The 19,714-nt window shown below is 34.6% G+C and overlaps 1 protein-coding gene and 1 long non-coding RNA gene across 2 annotated transcripts in view; one reads left to right on the forward strand and one right to left on the reverse strand.

The window, feature by feature from the left end:
- LOC135075327 (mucin-5AC) overlaps positions 1-19,714 on the forward strand; it is a 166,067-nt gene that overhangs the window by 123,195 nt on the left and 23,158 nt on the right. Inside the window, exon 20 of the mRNA XM_063969739.1 lies at positions 17,857-18,145. Within this exon, the coding sequence (XP_063825809.1) occupies positions 17,857-18,145 (289 nt within the window). The remainder of the gene's footprint in view (positions 1-17,856; positions 18,146-19,714) is intronic.
- On the reverse strand, positions 462-17,931 carry LOC135075348 (uncharacterized). Its single transcript, XR_010258011.1, has 2 exons — positions 17,840-17,931; positions 462-586 (listed from the first exon to the last, which is right to left on the reverse strand). It is a non-coding gene; the product is annotated as an uncharacterized LOC135075348 (long non-coding RNA).

Here is a 19,714-nt window from a genome sequence, read left to right on the forward strand (position 1 = left end):
AACACGCCCTATTTGAGATTTTGATACGAAAATTCTACTTGGGAATCCTTTTTTATCGGAAAATATATACTTACTATCGATAATGTGGCTTTCTTTTTCCTTTTCACCATTTCCCGTTTTTCTTAAGAAGTTCTGGGTTAAAGTGGGTAATAAATGAATAGGATAATTACCGCTCTTTGATTGTAGAGTTATTTCTAAATTGATCCATCCGGGAATCGAACCCAGGACAGGACATTTGGAAATCTATTCTCTTCATGATATTAGTCTTGTTTATTTATTATTAAAATCGATCGTGAAAAACCGGTCCTATTATTTTTCTACCGGTTGCCATTTTTTAGTTTCAAGCAAGAAGGAGCATAAATATGACTTGAACATCGTAGCTCTCTAATATGGCTGAACCGATTTGGAGTCTAAAATTAATTTAGGTTCTAAAGATAGTAGTGTCCGGAGGAAAACTATAGTTGTACTAGGACGAGGGTTTAATTAAGGAGACACAAGAATAAACGATTTTTATTTTACAACTTCAATTGTCTTCAGTGTACTTCTTTCTTCGATACGCGTTGCGTGCTGGCTCGGTTAGCTGCTTCTGAAAAGAAAGAAAATAATCTTTTAGTATGAAAATCAAAGGTACCATTAAAAATATACGCATTAAAAACTTAACTCTAAGGTTTCGCAGGTTATTTGGGTCAAAAAGATTGAAATATTTAGGGACATTCTCAGTTTATGTATTTAAACCGTTAAAAATTATGTTTGTATTTAATCCAGAAATATAATACTGAAACTTAAAATTAAATCTTACTCTACATTTTGCCATTAATATCAAATTTCTAATGCTCGTATAGAGCAAAAAATCTCGCTACAAAATGACCCTTAATCTTAAAACGCCTACAATCAAATCGTAATCAAACAGAATAATAACAGTTACATAAATTTAATTCAGAAGCATCGCGTTCACGGCAACTCGTGCGCAAAAAAACAATAAGCGATCGATCCGCACAGCATCCGAAGGAGAAACCCGCTTTCTATGCGCGCGCGGCTACGCTCAAGTTGGAACTTCTAAATGAAGACGTTGGTTACGTAATACTTTACGTTTGTTTGTTTTTGCTTCTGATTCGGTGGGTGAGCAGCATTTTGGTTTATCTACACTAATTATAAAGAGGAAAGATTTGATTGTTTGTTTCTAACTTTGTACTGAACAGATTTGTAATTAAATATTTTACCAAATCCTACATTATTTCTGATAAACTAAGTACGAAGTTCGCCTTGGCAGCTAGTGTTAATAGTAAGACTAGGCGCAGACCATCGATTTTTAGTTGGCCGATAGTTGTGTCCGATTTTAAATTGTATGAAAAATCGGCCAAATCAAATCGGTGTAATGTGCGCACTTCCATACATGCTCATACTGATCAACTGCCCGACTAAACTATCGTCCGACGAAAAATCGATGGTCTGCGCCCTGGCTAATAGCTACACTAATTATAGTTTTTTTATTTGTTGATTTATACATTATTTAAGCTCGACAGCTGAAAGCGTGTTCTGCCATTATTTAGAGAAAGTTTATGAATACCAAAATATTTTTTAAATAAAAAACCACGCAATAACCTAGGTTCATTATTTGTAAAATGCAATTAAAATGTATATTATTTTTCAAGCTCACAATTATTGTTTGTTCCTGATTTATTTTAATAACAAATATGTAATGACTATTTTTCTTTTTTTCTTTTTAAAGCAACACTGGACTTAGTTAATACTATTTTCAAACTCTACCAACGTAATAAATCATTTAACAAAGAAAAAAACACTGAACATTTCCTGAAAACAAACACTTTCCCCTATTGAATGAAATGGACAATGCCAGCATCCATTATGTATAGTTCAACGCTTGCACAATACACAATGCTGTGCGGTGGGCGAACGATTATGGTTTCGTTGCCATAAACATAGATGAAAAACAATCGTAAAGAGTAGTTTTAAGAAGCCTCGGCCTCAAACTAATATTGTAGGATGATATGGTCACCTTTTCTAGCTCAAAACTTTTATAACTTTACACCATGTCCAGTCCAAGGTAAAATTTCAATAAAAATTTAAAGAAAGAAACAAAACCTCTAAGCTATACCAGCTTTACGATGACTTCAAATAACTATTTAATATTTTCTCTCTCAGAAATAAAGACAATATTAGTTAATTCACTTCAAATATAAACACAAAATGCTAAATTCTTCTGAGTTTAGTTCAAATATAGCAGACATGATTCTCCAAAAAGAAATATGGTTTCGTGTTACAGGGAAACTCGCCAAACTTCATGGTCCTTAGACCATATCAGACACATAGAGCAGCTTAAGATCGGACACCAGGGTTATGACCTTAATCATTACATCCCACACATAGCTGAACAAAATCTTCAATTAATCTTAGTCTGTTTTTGCATACTTTTCATTAGTGCAACCTTCATAAAACATACCTAACTGTTCTTCGCCAAGCAAAATAGTTATACCATGAGTCATATAACTAACAGAGTAGCTTAATAACGAATTATAAATGCATGTTACCACATAATGTACGAGTAGAGTCAATCAGTATCACTCCCAAATTAGATGCGGCCTTTTAAGCTGGTTGCCGACAAGGTTCGGTCGATGAGTGTACTGAGTGGGCGTATGACTTATATGACCGCACGTCAAGGTACATATTGGCATCTTATGCCGTTGTAATACAGGCTATTTTGCAGTGAGAATGTATAGCTTCAACTCCTGTCAACTGTACAACAATGAACGAATAAGCATGTATGACAAGAGTTACTTTGAATTGGTCTTCGTTAGGCTAAGTTTAAAGTAATTTTATTATAATGATCATTTAACTGTAGTAATTGTATGGGCTAGATTTTGATTATACTCTTAAAGCTTTGGTAAGCTACGCCCTATTACGGGCTTACTTAATAATCCTACGCCACGTTCCATTTTTATCCCTACAAAACCCTTCTATACAATGATAGAAATATTGCTACCAACTAGTTTGTTGAAATGCAAGTTAATTATTTAAAATAAAATGCGTTTTAATTATTCGTCAGTCGTCACTCTGATGATATCCCAATATAATTTAATTACAACTTGTATAACGTTCGAAATGTTATACAACAAACTCGATTTGCTAATCTATCAAAATAGTTGTAATAAACTACGAATGCCTTGTTCAAACATTAAACTAATGTTCCGGTCGCATTCTTTTAATTAAAGAAAAGCTAACTGTGGTTTGCCTTAGTTTCGTGTCAAATAAATGTATGCCTAACATTATTTTCAAACCCTAACTTTAGTCTTGAAAACATGTTCTTCAAAGGCTTTATAATGTAGCTTTTACATCTGAGCTACTTACAATAGACTGGGGATCAAACTTTTACAATTATTCAAACCTACGATTGATTGAATTTCATGATTTACGTAGGTATTTCATACCTAGTAGGTATCATGGAAGTTTACTTATATTTAAATATTAGATATTAAATGCGTTTTCCCATTGTCTAGTTGCTATTAACAAGCTCTACTTGGTTTATGGTTAAGAGATGTTTAAGTAGAGTTAGTTAACGATTGAAACGATAAATAGATAGTAACTATTGTACATAGTACAATAACATTCAAGATCAAAAAGGGCGGCACCTGATCGAGAAAGCCGACCCGTAGTACATAGGCAATAGTTTTTAGTTCAAAGTGTAGCCGACATTTTTGTTACTTAATTTAAATCTTGCTTGTAAAAGCTGAGCAAGTATCGTAAACTCATTGTCAACTTTATATAAGAGCCCACGCCCTAGACGGCCTACTCAGTCAACCTGTCAAGTGGTTATATAACACAACAGGTATTTGAGCGGGAAATTAAGTCGGTGAAGTCGGTGAAACATTACTCTCTTTGGCGCAGTCGGTCAGGAAGCGGATATGTCGCGCAAAATGTCAGCTAAAGTAGTAGCATGTAGTAGTAACGGTATCAAAAGTACATAATTATAAGATACATAAAATAACACAGTTGTTCCGTTGTCTAGTACCCATAGTACAAGCTTTGCTTAGTTTGGGACTAGAAGCGCAGTGTAAAATGTCCAAGGATTTATTTATTATTTATTATTGAATATCAATAACTACACCTAACAAATTGATTTTCATATTTTTCATGACATTCTTTTCAACAAAAAAATCGGCATTCAGTGTGTTAAAGAATCACATAATTGACAAAGTCTCACATAATATTATCATTTTTAGAAGTGATATTTTTTTTATTACTAGGTATAAATCGATGCTACAAATGATAATAAAAAAAACTTTCAATAATCTGAAGTAACGAGTACAGGAACTGAATATCATTTTGGAAATTCTCCTCTTACTCTTCCTACTTACGTGAAAACTTCCACCAAACTCGAATTAATATAATATGTACCACACACTTCAGTTCACCACATATCTTTCATTATTAAAATAAGTTAAATCTGTATAAGAAAATACTCTACATCACTTATTAAGGAATAATCATATTTTATAATAATTTAACACTGCGACTTGTTGCTTCAAATAACGGAAGTAAATTGGAAAACACCTGAAGCCACCGGCGTTCAATAATTAATTATATATCCCGTTTAGTTACGCAAAAAGTAATTAGTTAATACTTAAAAGAATATTAAATAGAAAGTAAGTTAAGTAACTTAATGTTGTAACGGGTAAATATATTATGTGAGTTGTATAAATAGTTTTTGAGAGCCAAGTAAGGTATACGCCATGTTCAATATTGACACGCCCAATCGTAATCTGTGTACTATGTAAATAAAGTTATTGGTGCTAAAAGGAAAAGTGTGAAAGATAATATTCGTGTCTTAAAATGTAATTATTTTTGAGAAATAAATGAATAAAGAAACATGCGTATTAGGTAATCAAGAAGTTTAATATACAATACTAATACTTGTACCTACGTTTCTAATATTCATGATCGATGTTATTAGCACAGTACAACATAAATAGCTCTTTTGTATTGTTGAGGAAATTGACTACATTTTGTAAATGTAGTCAATCGAAGACTCGATCCAAACTGAACTAGTCCAATATAAATAAATCAATCACAATGAATGAGGGCTTTCGCGTCCGAAAAATCTGCCAGATGGAAATACGTCCAAATGCTGCATGATTGGTTATTTTTGACATGACATTGACAGATATGTCAAAATCCACCAATCACGCAGCAGTCAGACCCCACATCTACGTCCCGCCATCTAGCGGATCTTTCATACGCGAAAACCCTCATTAAACATACAAAAAGCTGCACAATGAAATAACAAACAACTTCAATTGAGTGACAGGCGACAGCTGTCAGTCTGTGACATAGATAATATCTCTCTAAACACTCGACATTGGCAAAACCAGTGTGCTTCAAATTCGCACCATTGAAGCCATTAGACAGAATGATTACTTCACATAGCTTTATTGAATTCCAGAAACTCGTTTTCCTCATTCGATCACAAAAACCATCGATGTCTATAGAAATGCTAATTCTCGATATAAACCAAGTCAAGGCTGTAAATTCCACACCTTAACAATGTGTTCACACCTTCTGTCTTGAGCAATAAGATTCAATTTGAAACGGTGTGTGACTATTAGTAATACGTATATTATGGAATTCATGGAATTTATGTGTTAATGGGAAACATAGAGCTTGTAGCTAAACCTTAGTTCTTCTAAGAACTTTACATAATATAAAGATTGTATACGAAAAGTTCCAACTTAAAAAAATGTGAAACCATATTTTCAATTCCAACCCTACTTTTGTATACGATCAATTTTCAAATCGTGAGACTTATGTACATGTTCAACAACTTTTTTAGGTATCTACCTACATGCCTTAATTATATGGTACAAACACGTTTATAGTAATTTATATGTTAAAATACTGATGGATAGGCATTAAAGTAATAAAATTATTCGAGTCGTGACTGAGCTGTGCTATATTGGCAATTCAATAAAACAGGTTTTTTGTTAGTATGACCAGGCCTGTTCATCTCCGCGAGTTTACATCGAAAACAAAACACGCACGATGGCCCACCTACAGGATACTATTCGACAAGGCCTCACATACGAGCGAACATTGACTCACGCACGCGTATTCTTGTGTATGATGGAAGAAAATAAAGAAAATGGTGTACTAATACTGTGCAGTATTTAACTGCCTAAATAATAATAAAAACACAGAATGTACTTTTTTAAGTTGCCTCAAGACACTGAGAGGTAAATAAGTAGTTAATATTATTCATGATAATACATGCTAAATCATGTATTTCCTCCGCCATTTTCTGCAGTTTGGCACCTCACGTCACATCATTTTACCGAAGTCAGCCCTATAGCTTCGGCGCAGTGCCGATCACTGACGTTTGTCAACAAAATGGTGCTTGACTCTTGAGACAGGCTAAATTACACCATATTGTTAATGACATTGCGCATACATTTTTTTAAATACCTTCGCGAAGTAAAACTTCTGTACGTAGTACTTATTATTATTCTGTGGTATGACGTCTGCAACAAACATAACTACCTATGTGAGTATTTCAAATAAAGTAAAATCATAAGATTTATATAGTAAATCAAATTATATTTCACAATAGTGTTACTTGGATCAAAAATATAAGTATGAGTCACAAGATTATGACAATTTGAATGTTAAAAATCCTTTTTTGTCCGGAGTTCGCATTAAATGAACTGACGTTTTTATCAAAAGATGTTTATCATTCTACACATTGCAAAGACGACGGCACATCGAGCTAACTATGGTATCTTAAGCAGTTGTAATAGGGCATATTTTTTAATACAAAGTGTCTGATTTAATGTACAAGACCACATGAGCATAAAAACTCTGCATGGTCATCTTTGCGGTCATATTGACAGGGTTGAACGAAAACACGTATGGTTAAAAGTTCAAAAATCAGTCAAGCTTTTTGCCAATTACTTGAAAATGTCAGCCATTATAAATATTATTCCTGTGAAGGCAAGTTTTTCTTCTTCGTGTTGGTTGTACAAATAAAGTCACAAACTTCATGTAAAACTATCTGGCATGGTTAACCGGACAGGTCTTATTAAACAGTTAATCCTATGAGCCTCCCTAACATTTGATTCACTTAAATCCATTTAAGCTTTACACAAACTGATTCATCTAAATACCTCAGACATGATTCAACTGTGCATACAATCTGCACTAAAACCATTTCATAGCAAAGCCCTCTACGATGGGCCACGCGCGCTTGCGACACGAAAATTGGCGTTATTTGCCTTATGTTTTTAACATGCCGCGCAGGCTGTCGCAACCGCAATCAACTGTGAGAAAAATATATAAAATGAAGGCAAAAAACCATGTAGACATCATAGAGAACGGCTACCTAGGTTTCTACGTTGAGGCAAATGCATTTCTTGCGCGCGATTAAAATACGTTTCTAATTCACCGATATTATTAGCTTCAAAGTAACTTGTGGAGGAAATATTTAATAAACTTAATCATTTAATTAAATATCATTAGACATTGTAGAGCGCCATTTAGTCCTAAACACTTGTAGGTACTTTATGAACCAGACAATACGAACAGTTGTAGATATTATTATAATGTTTATGTACAACAAAGTTTGTGCTAATCAAAGATCCAACGAAACATAATACCAAATCGATCCTCAATGCATGATATACATATTTGAAAGCTAATTATTAATACAGCAAGCTCCAAGTAGGTAATATTAATTTTCCAATCCGCTATGTTGAATAACTTAAGTTTAAAGATGACGTATACCTACTTTCGACGAATCACACGGCTGGCTCGTGTGACATTTGAATACGCACGTAAATGCATGAAACTTAATTTTATAGAAACTTTATCAACACAGATAATTCTAGAGATGCGCTGTGTCACCAATTAACATATTTTAAATTTACATTTTCACAAGAGTGTGCTAAAAACTGCAAATGTAAACAAAGGCTACCTTAAAATTCCGTTCGTTTCTCGCTCAACATCGGTATTCCGCACAATCGTGACCTTTAACTCGATTGCTGATCGATTCACAATCGAATCACGTGCGATTGAGTGGTGTCACTCCTTTGTAGGTTTTTACTCGATTAGGCAATTATGTGTGTAGGATATAACAAATGGCGGCTGCGACCTTCGAAAATTCTTGTATACGGAATAAATAGGGTTGTACACGTATTGAAATGTGTTTCAACAAATAGGTAATTGAGGTTTCAATTGCAAAATCAATTTACAAACATAACAAGTAATCGCTCGAGGTTTCAATTGTATTATTTGTACAACATTGGTTATCTGTACTTAAAAATTACATTTAAACGCTTGCTCTGTTAGGTGTAAAAATATATCAACTCATCAAGTTATGCACTGTGGGATCTTGTCTCATTATCTAAAGCTGTTTTTGTGAAATGGTAATCTTATATGACATTTAATTTCTCTCTTAAAACATAATTAATCTAGAATTAAATCTTCACTACTTAACTATGGATGCCACTACAATTTCCAGAAGAATCTGACATAATGAAGATTTATTCGATCTTTTTTCTTTAAAGACTAAGTATAGGCTTAACGCATCACATAATTATCAGAACTTAATAGTCCTTTTTTAACCACAACCTACAGATTACCAGGAAGGCTTGTGGGCAGTATGTAATCATGATTATTAATACCTTCCAGCCACCTGTCGGAGGCTTCGCCGAATTCCGACACAAGGGCGACCGGTCGATCACAATCCGGAACACTTAAATCTGTATAGTTTACTACCAATACTACGCAGTTATTTCATTTATAGGTGATTTTTATCAATGATTAAAAGCTCTATTATCGAGGAGGCGGTAAAGCTTTTGAAGTGATAGAAATGCTTTAGAAATAGCCCTTAAGCTGTCTCTTGATATTTTACTTACCACACTAAGTAGTTACCTAGCCCTAAAATAACCTGGTCCTAACATATCTCTACATTAAGATAACACTATTACGTCAAAGAACGTGTCTATAATATCTTTGGACAATTTCACACAGCGCTATAATAATATAGCCCAAAAGTAAGCAATTAATATGCTTGTGCTTAACGGATATACTATTTTTAAATACATACAAAATTCATCATTTCAATTCCTGCCCGGCCGGGAATTGAACCCGAGGCCTCTCGGCATAGTAGCCCGTTTTAGAAGCACTACACCAAACGGCCGACATAAGACCAAATCAAATCGGAACAATTAAGCCGGTCTTATAGCAATGAAGCGATCTGTTCCAGACAACCCTGGGAGATGACAATTGTTTAAAATAATAGGGAACAACCCAATGGGACTCAAATCCGAAGTTAGTTTGTTGTAGTCTGTACACTTCACTAAGTTAGATGTAGAGTCTAAGTCATCTTCAAATATTCAATAACCATCATTCATCACACATCATCGCGTAATCAATAATTATGTCACAAATTATGCAACATGTAGATCTCGAACTCGAAGTGACATAACGGATTCAGGTTACTGACCACATTTAAACCAAATCAGCTAGTTTATGCTTCCTTTTGCAAAAGATATCTACCTACTTTGCAAGGATTTTTTTTATAAAAGAATAGTAATCATTTAAATGGTAATTTTTGGTACATTTGTATACCTACTAAATACACCTAAAATTTATTTCAAAACCCTTTAAATTGATGTCTACGCGTGTTATTTAAAAATAACAGTTTTATATAAGTTGTCAAATAAACTCTATCTCTAGAAAATTTACTCTTTAAAGGAGAATATATATTATTACCTACTACTAATTTCAAATCCATCCACCTAGTTTCTGAGAAAATACCCCATAACAGAAGACCAGAACAAACACGTGAGTAAACATAAAAGATCACTTTAAATACGTAACGATAATCTATTCAAATGTGACCACAGAATAATAATAAGTACTACGTACAGAAGTTTTACTTCGCGAAGGTATTTAAAAAAATGTATGCTCAATGTCATTAACAATATGGTGTAATTTAGCTTGTCTCAAGAGTCAAGCAAGTTTGTCAGAAGTTTTGTTGACAAACGTTAGTGATCGGTACTGCGCCGAAGCTATAGGGCTGACTTCGGTAAAATGATGTGACGTGAGGTGCCAATCTGCAGAAAATGGCGGAGGAAATACATGATTTAGCATGAATTATCATGAATAATATTAACTACTTATTTACCTCTCAGTGTCTTCAGGCAACTTAAAAAAGTACATTCTGTGTTTTTATTATTATTTAGGCAGTTAAATACTTCACAGTATTTAGTACACCATTTTCTTTATTTTTTTCCATCATACACAAGAATACGCGTGCGTGAGTCAATGTTCGCTCGTATGTGAGGCCTTGTCGAATAGTACTCTTGTAGGGGGCAATCGTGCGTGTTTTGTTTTCGATGTAAACTCGCGGAGATGAACAGGCCTGATGTGACTGAACCAGTAATATTAATTTAATTCCTACCTTATGTTTATTAGATATCGAATGACACTCATGTTCTAATACATAATATGCCTATTAAATATTCCTACAAGTTCCTTTATAAGTACCTACTCGTACGTCGATCCACCTAGTTCACCTTGAATTCAGAAAACAGGCAATTTCAAAGCCGTCATTATAATATTATCTCTACGCCTACAGATTATCAAGTTTACGATTTTGACTGCCAATTATAAAGACGATTAAAGGTTTAGAAACATTTTGGCAATGATAACGTTTCTGAAACTAATTGGCAAAATATTTCCCAAAAGATACCACTGATGACCAATAAAAAGTTCAATAAATTGAAGGATAAAATCATTATTGAGTAGGTAATCATAAGTTGACCTAGTGGCAATGACATTCTCACTTAATATTAAATGAAAATTAACCCTACACTGCATGATTTTTTTGTTTTTAGAAAAAAAAATCTTTTCAGGTAATATTTGTGGTCTAGAACACGGGAAGCACAGCTAAAATTAAAAAAAACTGGTAATTGAGGAGAAAATTGATTTTTTTATTTTGTTCCATATGTGGTACTGCATGCAATGACCTACCTAAATTAAAGCGTAATCAATACAGGGCATGTGTAGTAGTTATCAAGGATTACTCCCATTTATGAGGCTTATTAGGTAAATATTGGCGCAGCATGATAGAGGCCTTAGTAGCGCACATCTGCTCATCCACTGACAATGCTTCTCGTTTGGGTATAGCTTGACATTTTTTTTAGGATTTCTATTAGATGTCTGAGTTATGGAGACGATCGTATCCTGCAGTGCCTGCTGGTGGCTGAGTTGTATTGTCATTGAAGTGTAGATATTGCTGAATTTTTCAAACTGGTTTACTTACTGACATGGTATTTCTTATCAATGGCAAATAATTACAAGAAATATTGCAAAGGAATTTCAACTTCTAGTTCTAGATCGGTTTGCCCTCAAAACTCAAGATTTGTTGCATGGTAAATTTTTTTTCCAGCTGATATTTTGCTTTATTCTGGCGACGGAAACAGCAGATGTAAGAGAAGCGTCTTTTGCAGCAGACGCGGAAGAAACAACTGTTGATTGACGTGTTCGTGAAGCCAACTGCATCACGAATCTGAATGTAGGGAACAGCAGGTTCTAACCACTAGGATTTGGTATATTATGCTGCTGCATATCACCAGCATAATGACCCTGATAATGGTGCAGCAAATTCATACCTGTTCAGAGAAAAAAATTGCTCTTCGTCATCCGTACTTATTGCTAAATGTTTCAGAAAGTTTGTTGAGGGTAGATCTAATTGAGGCAATGTCATCGTCACTTTCGGCCTGAGGAGTCTTGTTCATCTTCATTGCCTAATAGTATTGTCAAATAATTTTGGATTTGAGCGCTAGATGAGGTTTTCTTCGCCACTATGCAAAAATAATCAACATCATACCATTAGTATACATATCTAAAATGGTATCATCACTGCATGAAGTGACACATCGGGAACACACAGTAATTGTAAAAATTTAGTATCGAAACACGGCCAAATCAAAAAAATATACTTACATTTGTTTAGATCACTGATATTTCGACATGAAAACAATTTATCCACTGTTGCATTCCATAAACAACTATTTTTTATTAAATTTTCAAAATGAATACGCACGGCGCGTGGCTGACGTTCAAAATTTTCAATTAAATGACTGATTAAGCGAGATAGTGCTGCCATCTAATTTCAACTAATGCAATAAATGGATGCTATTGGTTGTTGTCACTTTATTTAAGTAATGATAGATGCCGCTACTTGGCTCAAATCAGAAAAAGCATCAATTATATTGGTTGTCCCACATAAGGGACTGAATGCAGTGTAGGGTTAATACACCGTGTTACTTTGCATTCTTGCCATATTCACAGAGATAAAAGTAGGGAACAATACCTATTATTTAAGATAAACAAGAGACTCCCATAAAGAAAGTACACTAAGATTTTAGTAAATTTGGTTTTTCAGTACAAATTGGAATAAACCAATTTTGTCTCGCACGTTCTACAGGTGCAAGTGGAATAAACCTAGTGGGCGTGGCCTAGTTCTTAATTTAATGGCTCTGGGTACCAGCCTTTTTATCCAGTCATAATAACTATTTTAAAATACTCTTCAGTTGATTTCAGATTTTCCTTTCTACTTTACGGGCTTAGGACCGTCAAAAATACGTAATAATTAATAGGGTTTCAATTAATTTACAACATTGTACCCTATTTTTACAAATTAATAAATAAGTATGAAATGAAATCACCTTATTCACAATTAATTATTTATTTATAAGTTCCTACTTACAAAGTTTACGTACTGCGATTCAAGTGTTCAAAGTGTCCTCCGTTCTGATGAAGGCACAGTCTAGCACGGCGAAGCGTAGGTTTTTCGCTTTAGTTTTCGCAACACATAAACGTTTTGTATCACAGTTTCACTAAAACAATCCTTTCATGTAACGCGTTTACACTGTTTATCTCTTTTGCGCATACCAGTCGTTTCAAGTCACTCCAAAAATCCATTGGTGTCAGGTCCGAGGATCGTGGTGGCCAAGCTACTGGACCCCTCGTCCAATACACTGTTCACCAAACGTATTATTCGCGCACTTGACGTCCTTATTGTGGGGGAGCACCATCCTGCTGGTAGTAGAGCATTTGGTGTAACACTAAGGGTACGTCATCAAGCATTTCGTCTAAGACGTCTTGCAGACACTCCAAGCACCATTTTGATTAAATTATTCGTTGTGTTGTGTATTCACTTCAGTCATTTTTGTATTATTTTTAACGTTATTTGTGTTTGATGGATTTTTCAGTTTTTTATAAGTGTCAAAAAGACATTTTAAAGACAATAGATTGCAATAGATATTTAAAAATACAATAAAAAGTCAAAAAGTCTCCATCGCCATCGCCAACAAGTGATGTGCATGCGTTACGATAATTAGTGGTGTGATAAACAGATTGTCGATAAAATAAAATACTCAAGATTAAAAAAAAATTTTTTCGGGCATTATTTTTTTACGGATTTGTGTTCAGTATCAGTAATATAGTAACCTCTGTAAATATGGCAAGAATGCAAAGTAACACCCTGTATAGTTACGTACCTACAATATATCACTTATTATTGTATTGTTCAAATGAATCAATGATATATCAATATCTTAAAACTTAGAGCAAAGGTTAAAGCTAGCGTTGTCTGTAATTTAAGTAGTATGTAAAAGCTCCATAAACGCAAATTCTTCGTCGTCGTGTAAGCACCTCAAAAGCTCTGAACAAATACAGACATTCAACTTTAAACTTTGTGTTTATCTTTGTCTTCATCAATACTGGCCAAGTTAATTGCAATCCCTTTTTAATAATCCTTATACTGCACAACTAGTTTTAAACTAAACAAAGCTAGAACCATGGGTGCCTGACATATTACTTAATACCCATAGTCACAAACTACTTTAGACCTCAATTTAACGAGACGTTATTTGAAATTCAGTCCCCGTCCGTAACACCTGCGTTACCACCTATGAGGCTCGTGGGCAGAATTGAAAGTGACGGCAACTAATGGCGTTTAATGTCATCTACGTCAATAGTAGCCTGTCGTTAGTGCCAATTAACTGATGCCCTATCAGTGGGCTGAGTGTGAGTTTACAACAAAAGCGCTCACTGAGCGTGTTTAAAAAATGTATGAAAATTTTAGTTTTTGAACGTTTCCCGCTAGGGGCGCTGTACAATCCGTCATACATTTAATGTCATTTGTTAACGCGCTCACTAGTGATGATAGCGTTTGATGTAAACTCATACTAGGCCCTCAGAATGGACTTTTGAAATGTCATTCAGAAGGGCTTTTCACCCGTATTCACAAACATTACTATGAGGCTCTATTCAACGCTGTTCATTCGATTTGCAGCTTCAGTTAAGCAAGTTAAGTCACAAGCACCGGTTGTAAATACGGGCGTTAGTGTCACCTACGTCAATAGTAGCTGTCGTTAGTGCTAATTAGCTGATGCTATAAGTAATGATGGACTTTTGAAATGTCAGTCTGAAGGGCTTTAGATACCAGACGTGCAAAGATAAACGGAATGATAAGATAGTGGGCAGTATGAAGAAGTCAAACTAGTTTTGTACATGGAGATTGGAAATCGGTTTAGTTTATAGTCGAAGAGAAAAGTCATTTCAATCCTCCTTATTCAATACCTTTATTACAATACAACTATAGAGTTAATTGACTTAAACACATTATGTAATAACTTACGAAAGAAAATGAAACAATTAAAATCCAGTTTTTGGCAAAAACAAGAGAGAACCAAGTTAATAACTTCATGGTTTGTTTAAAAGTTTTGCAAAAGCTTTCAAAGATTGCAAGTGTGTGAATTAATTTTACTCCTGTATTATAAAATTGAAGTGTAAAAATCTGAGTGCAACATTTTCTTCATGTAATCACTACTTAAGTATTTACTAGTAAGTTGTAATAAGGAAGAAATACTCGATCGAAGCAACGCCATTCCAGCTTCACTTCTGTACAAGGCGAAGCGCGAAGGAAGCGCCGCGTGCGCAGCATATTTCCGTGTAATCTGACGTGTGCAAGCTAGACTTATTTAGTCGCTTGATGATTACTACGTAATCAGTTTGAGGTATTTAGTGGATTGGATGATTGCTGTAGTATTTAAAAAGTAACTTACTACTGATGTTATGAAACGCCGCTCAAAAGTGAATCAAACCACAGAATAATAATGTACTTCGTATCAAACTAGCTAGTATCAAACATGAGATTGATAGTTCAAAATTTGTACCAACAACAAATTACCTTTCTGTCACAATTCTTGACTTTAAAACTGAATAAGAAAGCCTTCAATTCACAAACTTTTGAACGGAATTCTTTTGGACAAGCTTATTCTATTATACTAATAACACCAAGTAATATTGCTTAAACTTCTATTATTACAAACATGTAATAACAAAAAGATCGTGTTTCCTGTTAGATCAATTCAAATCCAGCTATGAATGCATTAAAACAAAAACTAAATGCATTAGTGATCTTAAAAACTGTATTAGGAGTATTCTGGCATTTTGACTCGATCCAACATCAACAAAACATAGAAAACAAACGTTTTTGTATTCAGATTCCTCACAAAACAAAGATCAAAACCAGTTTTGTTCAAATGCTCTGGACCTCGACTCTACGCCATTTTCGTAACAAAAACAAGAATTGAATGCAAAGTGCAATATTTATCACGCATCGCTGTATGTAAATGTTTGAACTCTGCCAAATAAAAACAATGTAGGTATCTGACCGCAAGGTTCATATGTCATCAATAATATTATTATTAAAAAAATATTCGCTTAAATAAACAGTACAAAAGAGACAAGGAGGAAGATTGCTTACTAAAGAACTACATACATAAGAGTAAATTTTCATTTTCATTGAATTTTCACACACTATGCATAATAATATTATCCTTCTGTTGAAGCCTTCATTCACTAGTTTGTTAATAAAACTCTTATAATAAACCGCTCTCGCCCCGCTCATACCAACTACCGCAATTGTGATCCGGTCACGCGCATTTTGATCTGCAAGCGCCCGTGGTGGTCACGCTTCAGGTCACGCCACTGCCTCTACATCCCGCTGTACAGTTCGCCTCAAAAGAACTGAGCGAAAATCGCCATAAATAGCTCCTTTTACAAATAAAGTGTAACAGTTATTTTAGTGATGTAAACGGCATATGCAACACATCCTGTATCTGCCTGATAAAGGTGAAAGTAATCCAGGATGATGCAAACCCCTTTCATTTCAATCAGTTACACAAAAATCATATGAGAAAAGGGTAAAAAGAGAAACTCTAGATACGATAAATTATGATTGTAGAGACTGCAATCAAGGCGTTTGATGAAGTTCTAAAACTTCCGACGTTCAGTAAACTGTGAGCACATTATTAGGCACTTTAACCAAAATCGCAAAAGTGTCGAAAACAATGATGATTTGAGAAAAAAAAAACATAATATAAACTGAACATTGAACACCGTACTGTGAAATTAAAGCTTCGCAAATTCCACTGTATCTAAAGACACTAAATCCAATACTGATAAGAGAAGATTTTTGGCATAAGTAATCATACGTTAGAGCGGTTGCCGAATTCTATTGAAGCAGACTGTACATCTCATTGTATAGATTTCACCTGCTGATTGAATGTACGTCGACGATTGAGATAAAATCAACGTCAATCAACAAGAATAGAGCTAGTGGAAATTTAATAAAGTGACACACTGAATGATGTAATATTTAATTAAGTAATATTTAAACATAAATAACAACACGAATTAAAATGTCAAAATTTATATTTTTTTATATTATCTTGTCTCTACCAATCAAAACTATTAAATAATCTTAAAAATCTGACTAATTGTTCTGTATAATATAACCGTTAAATCAATTATATAACTGTTACGTTACGTGTAACACAATGTAATAATGGCCATAAATAAAATGTAACACGCGGAATACAATATTATGTGTTTTGTTTTGACACAAGTTCCAGTTATGTTTCGTTTAATGTTGTCACATAAAAAGTTACTAGTTTTGTTGCTAATATAAATTTTATGCTAATTATCAATTTTATTTGTAAAAATAATGTAAACAGCGAATTAAAATAATAAAAGAATTGTATAGCGCAATATGAAATTCGAATAGTCAATGGAATTGATTTGAATCTGTCATTTTTTACTGTTTTTTTTACCAGCCAGTAGTAATTGTGTCTATGTCCTCGAATATGTTTTAGAAACAACGCAATGACATCGAAAACCGCAGCAACCATATTATTTCTCTGTGGTTAAAACCATGGAACTAATCCTTCTCAGTTTACCTTCACCGTAATTTGGGCTCATTAGACTGGATTTAAGTTTAACGAACCATTGAGCATAATTTGTGAATTGCTGTCATTTGTGGTGGGTAGAGGTTTCGTTTGAAATTACAGTTGTTAGAATGTAGAGACTGGTTTTATAACATCATTCTTGTACATTTTAATTAACTGCGTGCATTTTTGAAAAGTCACAGTTACAATATGTTATTCGTTTCTTATAATCGACAAAATACATTATTTATTACTATTAGTTTGCTATCCTCTAGAATGCTGTTTTATTTTTAGACTTTGATTGAGTTGTTACAAAGTAAGGAATGTAATTTTAAGTGTATTGCATTATTAATTAAGTTAATATCGATCAAATGGTCATTTGTTGTTGAGATGATGCTTAATGTACCGCAAATAATTCAAAAACTTTATTATTGTGTCGTTTTAGCAAAAAAAACTGTATTAAATTTTACGTCGTTTAATTTTAAAAATGGTTACAGCAGGATAAATAAAAATAGCACATTACTAACCGTATTTTCCTCCGCAGGCTCTCAAAGATCGCCGGAACAACTTCTTGCGTCGCACCAAAGCGACCGCTCCACCAGACACCACAGACACAGAAACTGAGACCACAGACAATGTAGAGACCACCACGAGCATAAGCAAGTTCACCAGGCGCGGCGGTTCCAAATTCAAGACCCGGAAGGAGACCGAAAAGGCGCGAATTGAGAAACCGGCGAAGAGTAATCGGACCGACGAGCGGCGACCGACCGCTTCGAGGACCAGTGAGCGACCGACGCGAACGTTCGTGCGGAGAAGGCCTGGTGGGGCGAACTGTGAGTAGGGCTGCCGCCTTTTGCTTTTAACTCTTAACCGACTGTGCAATAAGTGGTTATGGTTTTATTTACAGAAAATTGAGTGAGGAGTTTGTTTCATGTTTTCTTCGTGATATTGATTTCTGAATAGGGTCAAAAGTATATTGATAAAAAGATTGACAGGATTTTCTATTAATTGAAAGACTAGTTACGAAGCTGCAAATTGAATTCGCTTAGGTTTGCCAAATATGAACCAAGTCTAATACCAAACTAAATTAGATTGTACTACACTTGTTCAGATAAATCCCTCTCACCATTTAAGTATTTCGAAGTAGGTAACATCCGTGCGAAATTCCGCAAATTGGCATACAAGCCAGACGCTTGCGCAACCAACTGGAAGTGCTTTCGTCATAGTCGTTTAAATTGTTTTTAATTTTCACAAAACACGAAGCAGCTGTCAATGTGTTGAGAATATTTTTCGTCGATTTATGATTTAATTAATTTCGTTAGCTCTTTCAATCTGAACACGGTTACGTACTACTTCGTTTACTTCTTATTATTCCTTACTAGCGGCCGCCCGCGACTTCGTACGCGTGGATCCCGTTTTACCCCCTTCATCTATCTTACGCGGTTTAGATTTTTTCATACAAATGTTTTTTCCCGCTAACTCCCGTTCTCGTTGGAATTTTGCAATATCCTGTTGTAACTAAGCTTTAAGTTTACTAAGGGTCCTGCATGCCAAATTTCAAGCGTCTAACTTAAGCGGTTTAGATTTTTCATACAAAAGGATTTTCCCGGTAATTCCTGTTCCTGTGGGCATTTCGGGAATTCCTTTCTTAATGCACCTCTACGGTACCTAAGCTACGTCCCTTATAAATTTCAAGTGCCTACGTTTAGCCGTTTAGGCTGTGCGTGGGTATGTCAGTGAGTCAGTCATACAAAAGGAATTTCCCGCTAATTCCAGTTCCCGTGGGAATTTTGCAATATCCTGTTGTAACTAAGCTTTAAGTTTACTAAGGTACCTGCATGCCAAATTTTAAGCGTCTAACTTACGCGGTTTAGATTTTTTCATACAAATGTTTTTTCCCGCTAACTCCCGTTCCCGTGAGAATTTTGCAATATCCTGTTGTAACTAAGCTTTAAATTTACTAAGGTACCTGCATGCCAAATTTCAAGCGTCTATCTTACGTGACTTAGATTTTTTCATACAAATGTTTTTTCTCGCTAATTCCCGTTCCCGTAGGAATTTTGCAATATCCTGTTATAACTAAGCTTCAAGTTTACTAAGGTACCTGCTTGCCAAATTTCAAGCGTCTAACTTAAGCGGTTTAGATTTTTCATACAAAAGGATTTTCCCGCTAATGCCCGTTCCCGTGGGAATTCCTAAGTATCCTATAACCTGCCCAGGTGTATGAAGAATAATTGTGCCAAGTTTCGTTAAAATCCGTCGAGTAGTTTTTGTTTCTATAAGGAACATACAGACAGACAGACAGACAGACAGACAGACAGACAAAAATTTTACTGATTGCATTTTTGGCATCAGTATCGATCACTAATCACCCCCTGATAGTTATTATGAAAATATATTTC

The sequence above is a fragment of the Ostrinia nubilalis genome, chromosome 10, assembly GCF_963855985.1.
Source record: "Ostrinia nubilalis chromosome 10, ilOstNubi1.1, whole genome shotgun sequence".
Taxonomy (NCBI): domain Eukaryota; kingdom Metazoa; phylum Arthropoda; class Insecta; order Lepidoptera; family Crambidae; genus Ostrinia; species Ostrinia nubilalis.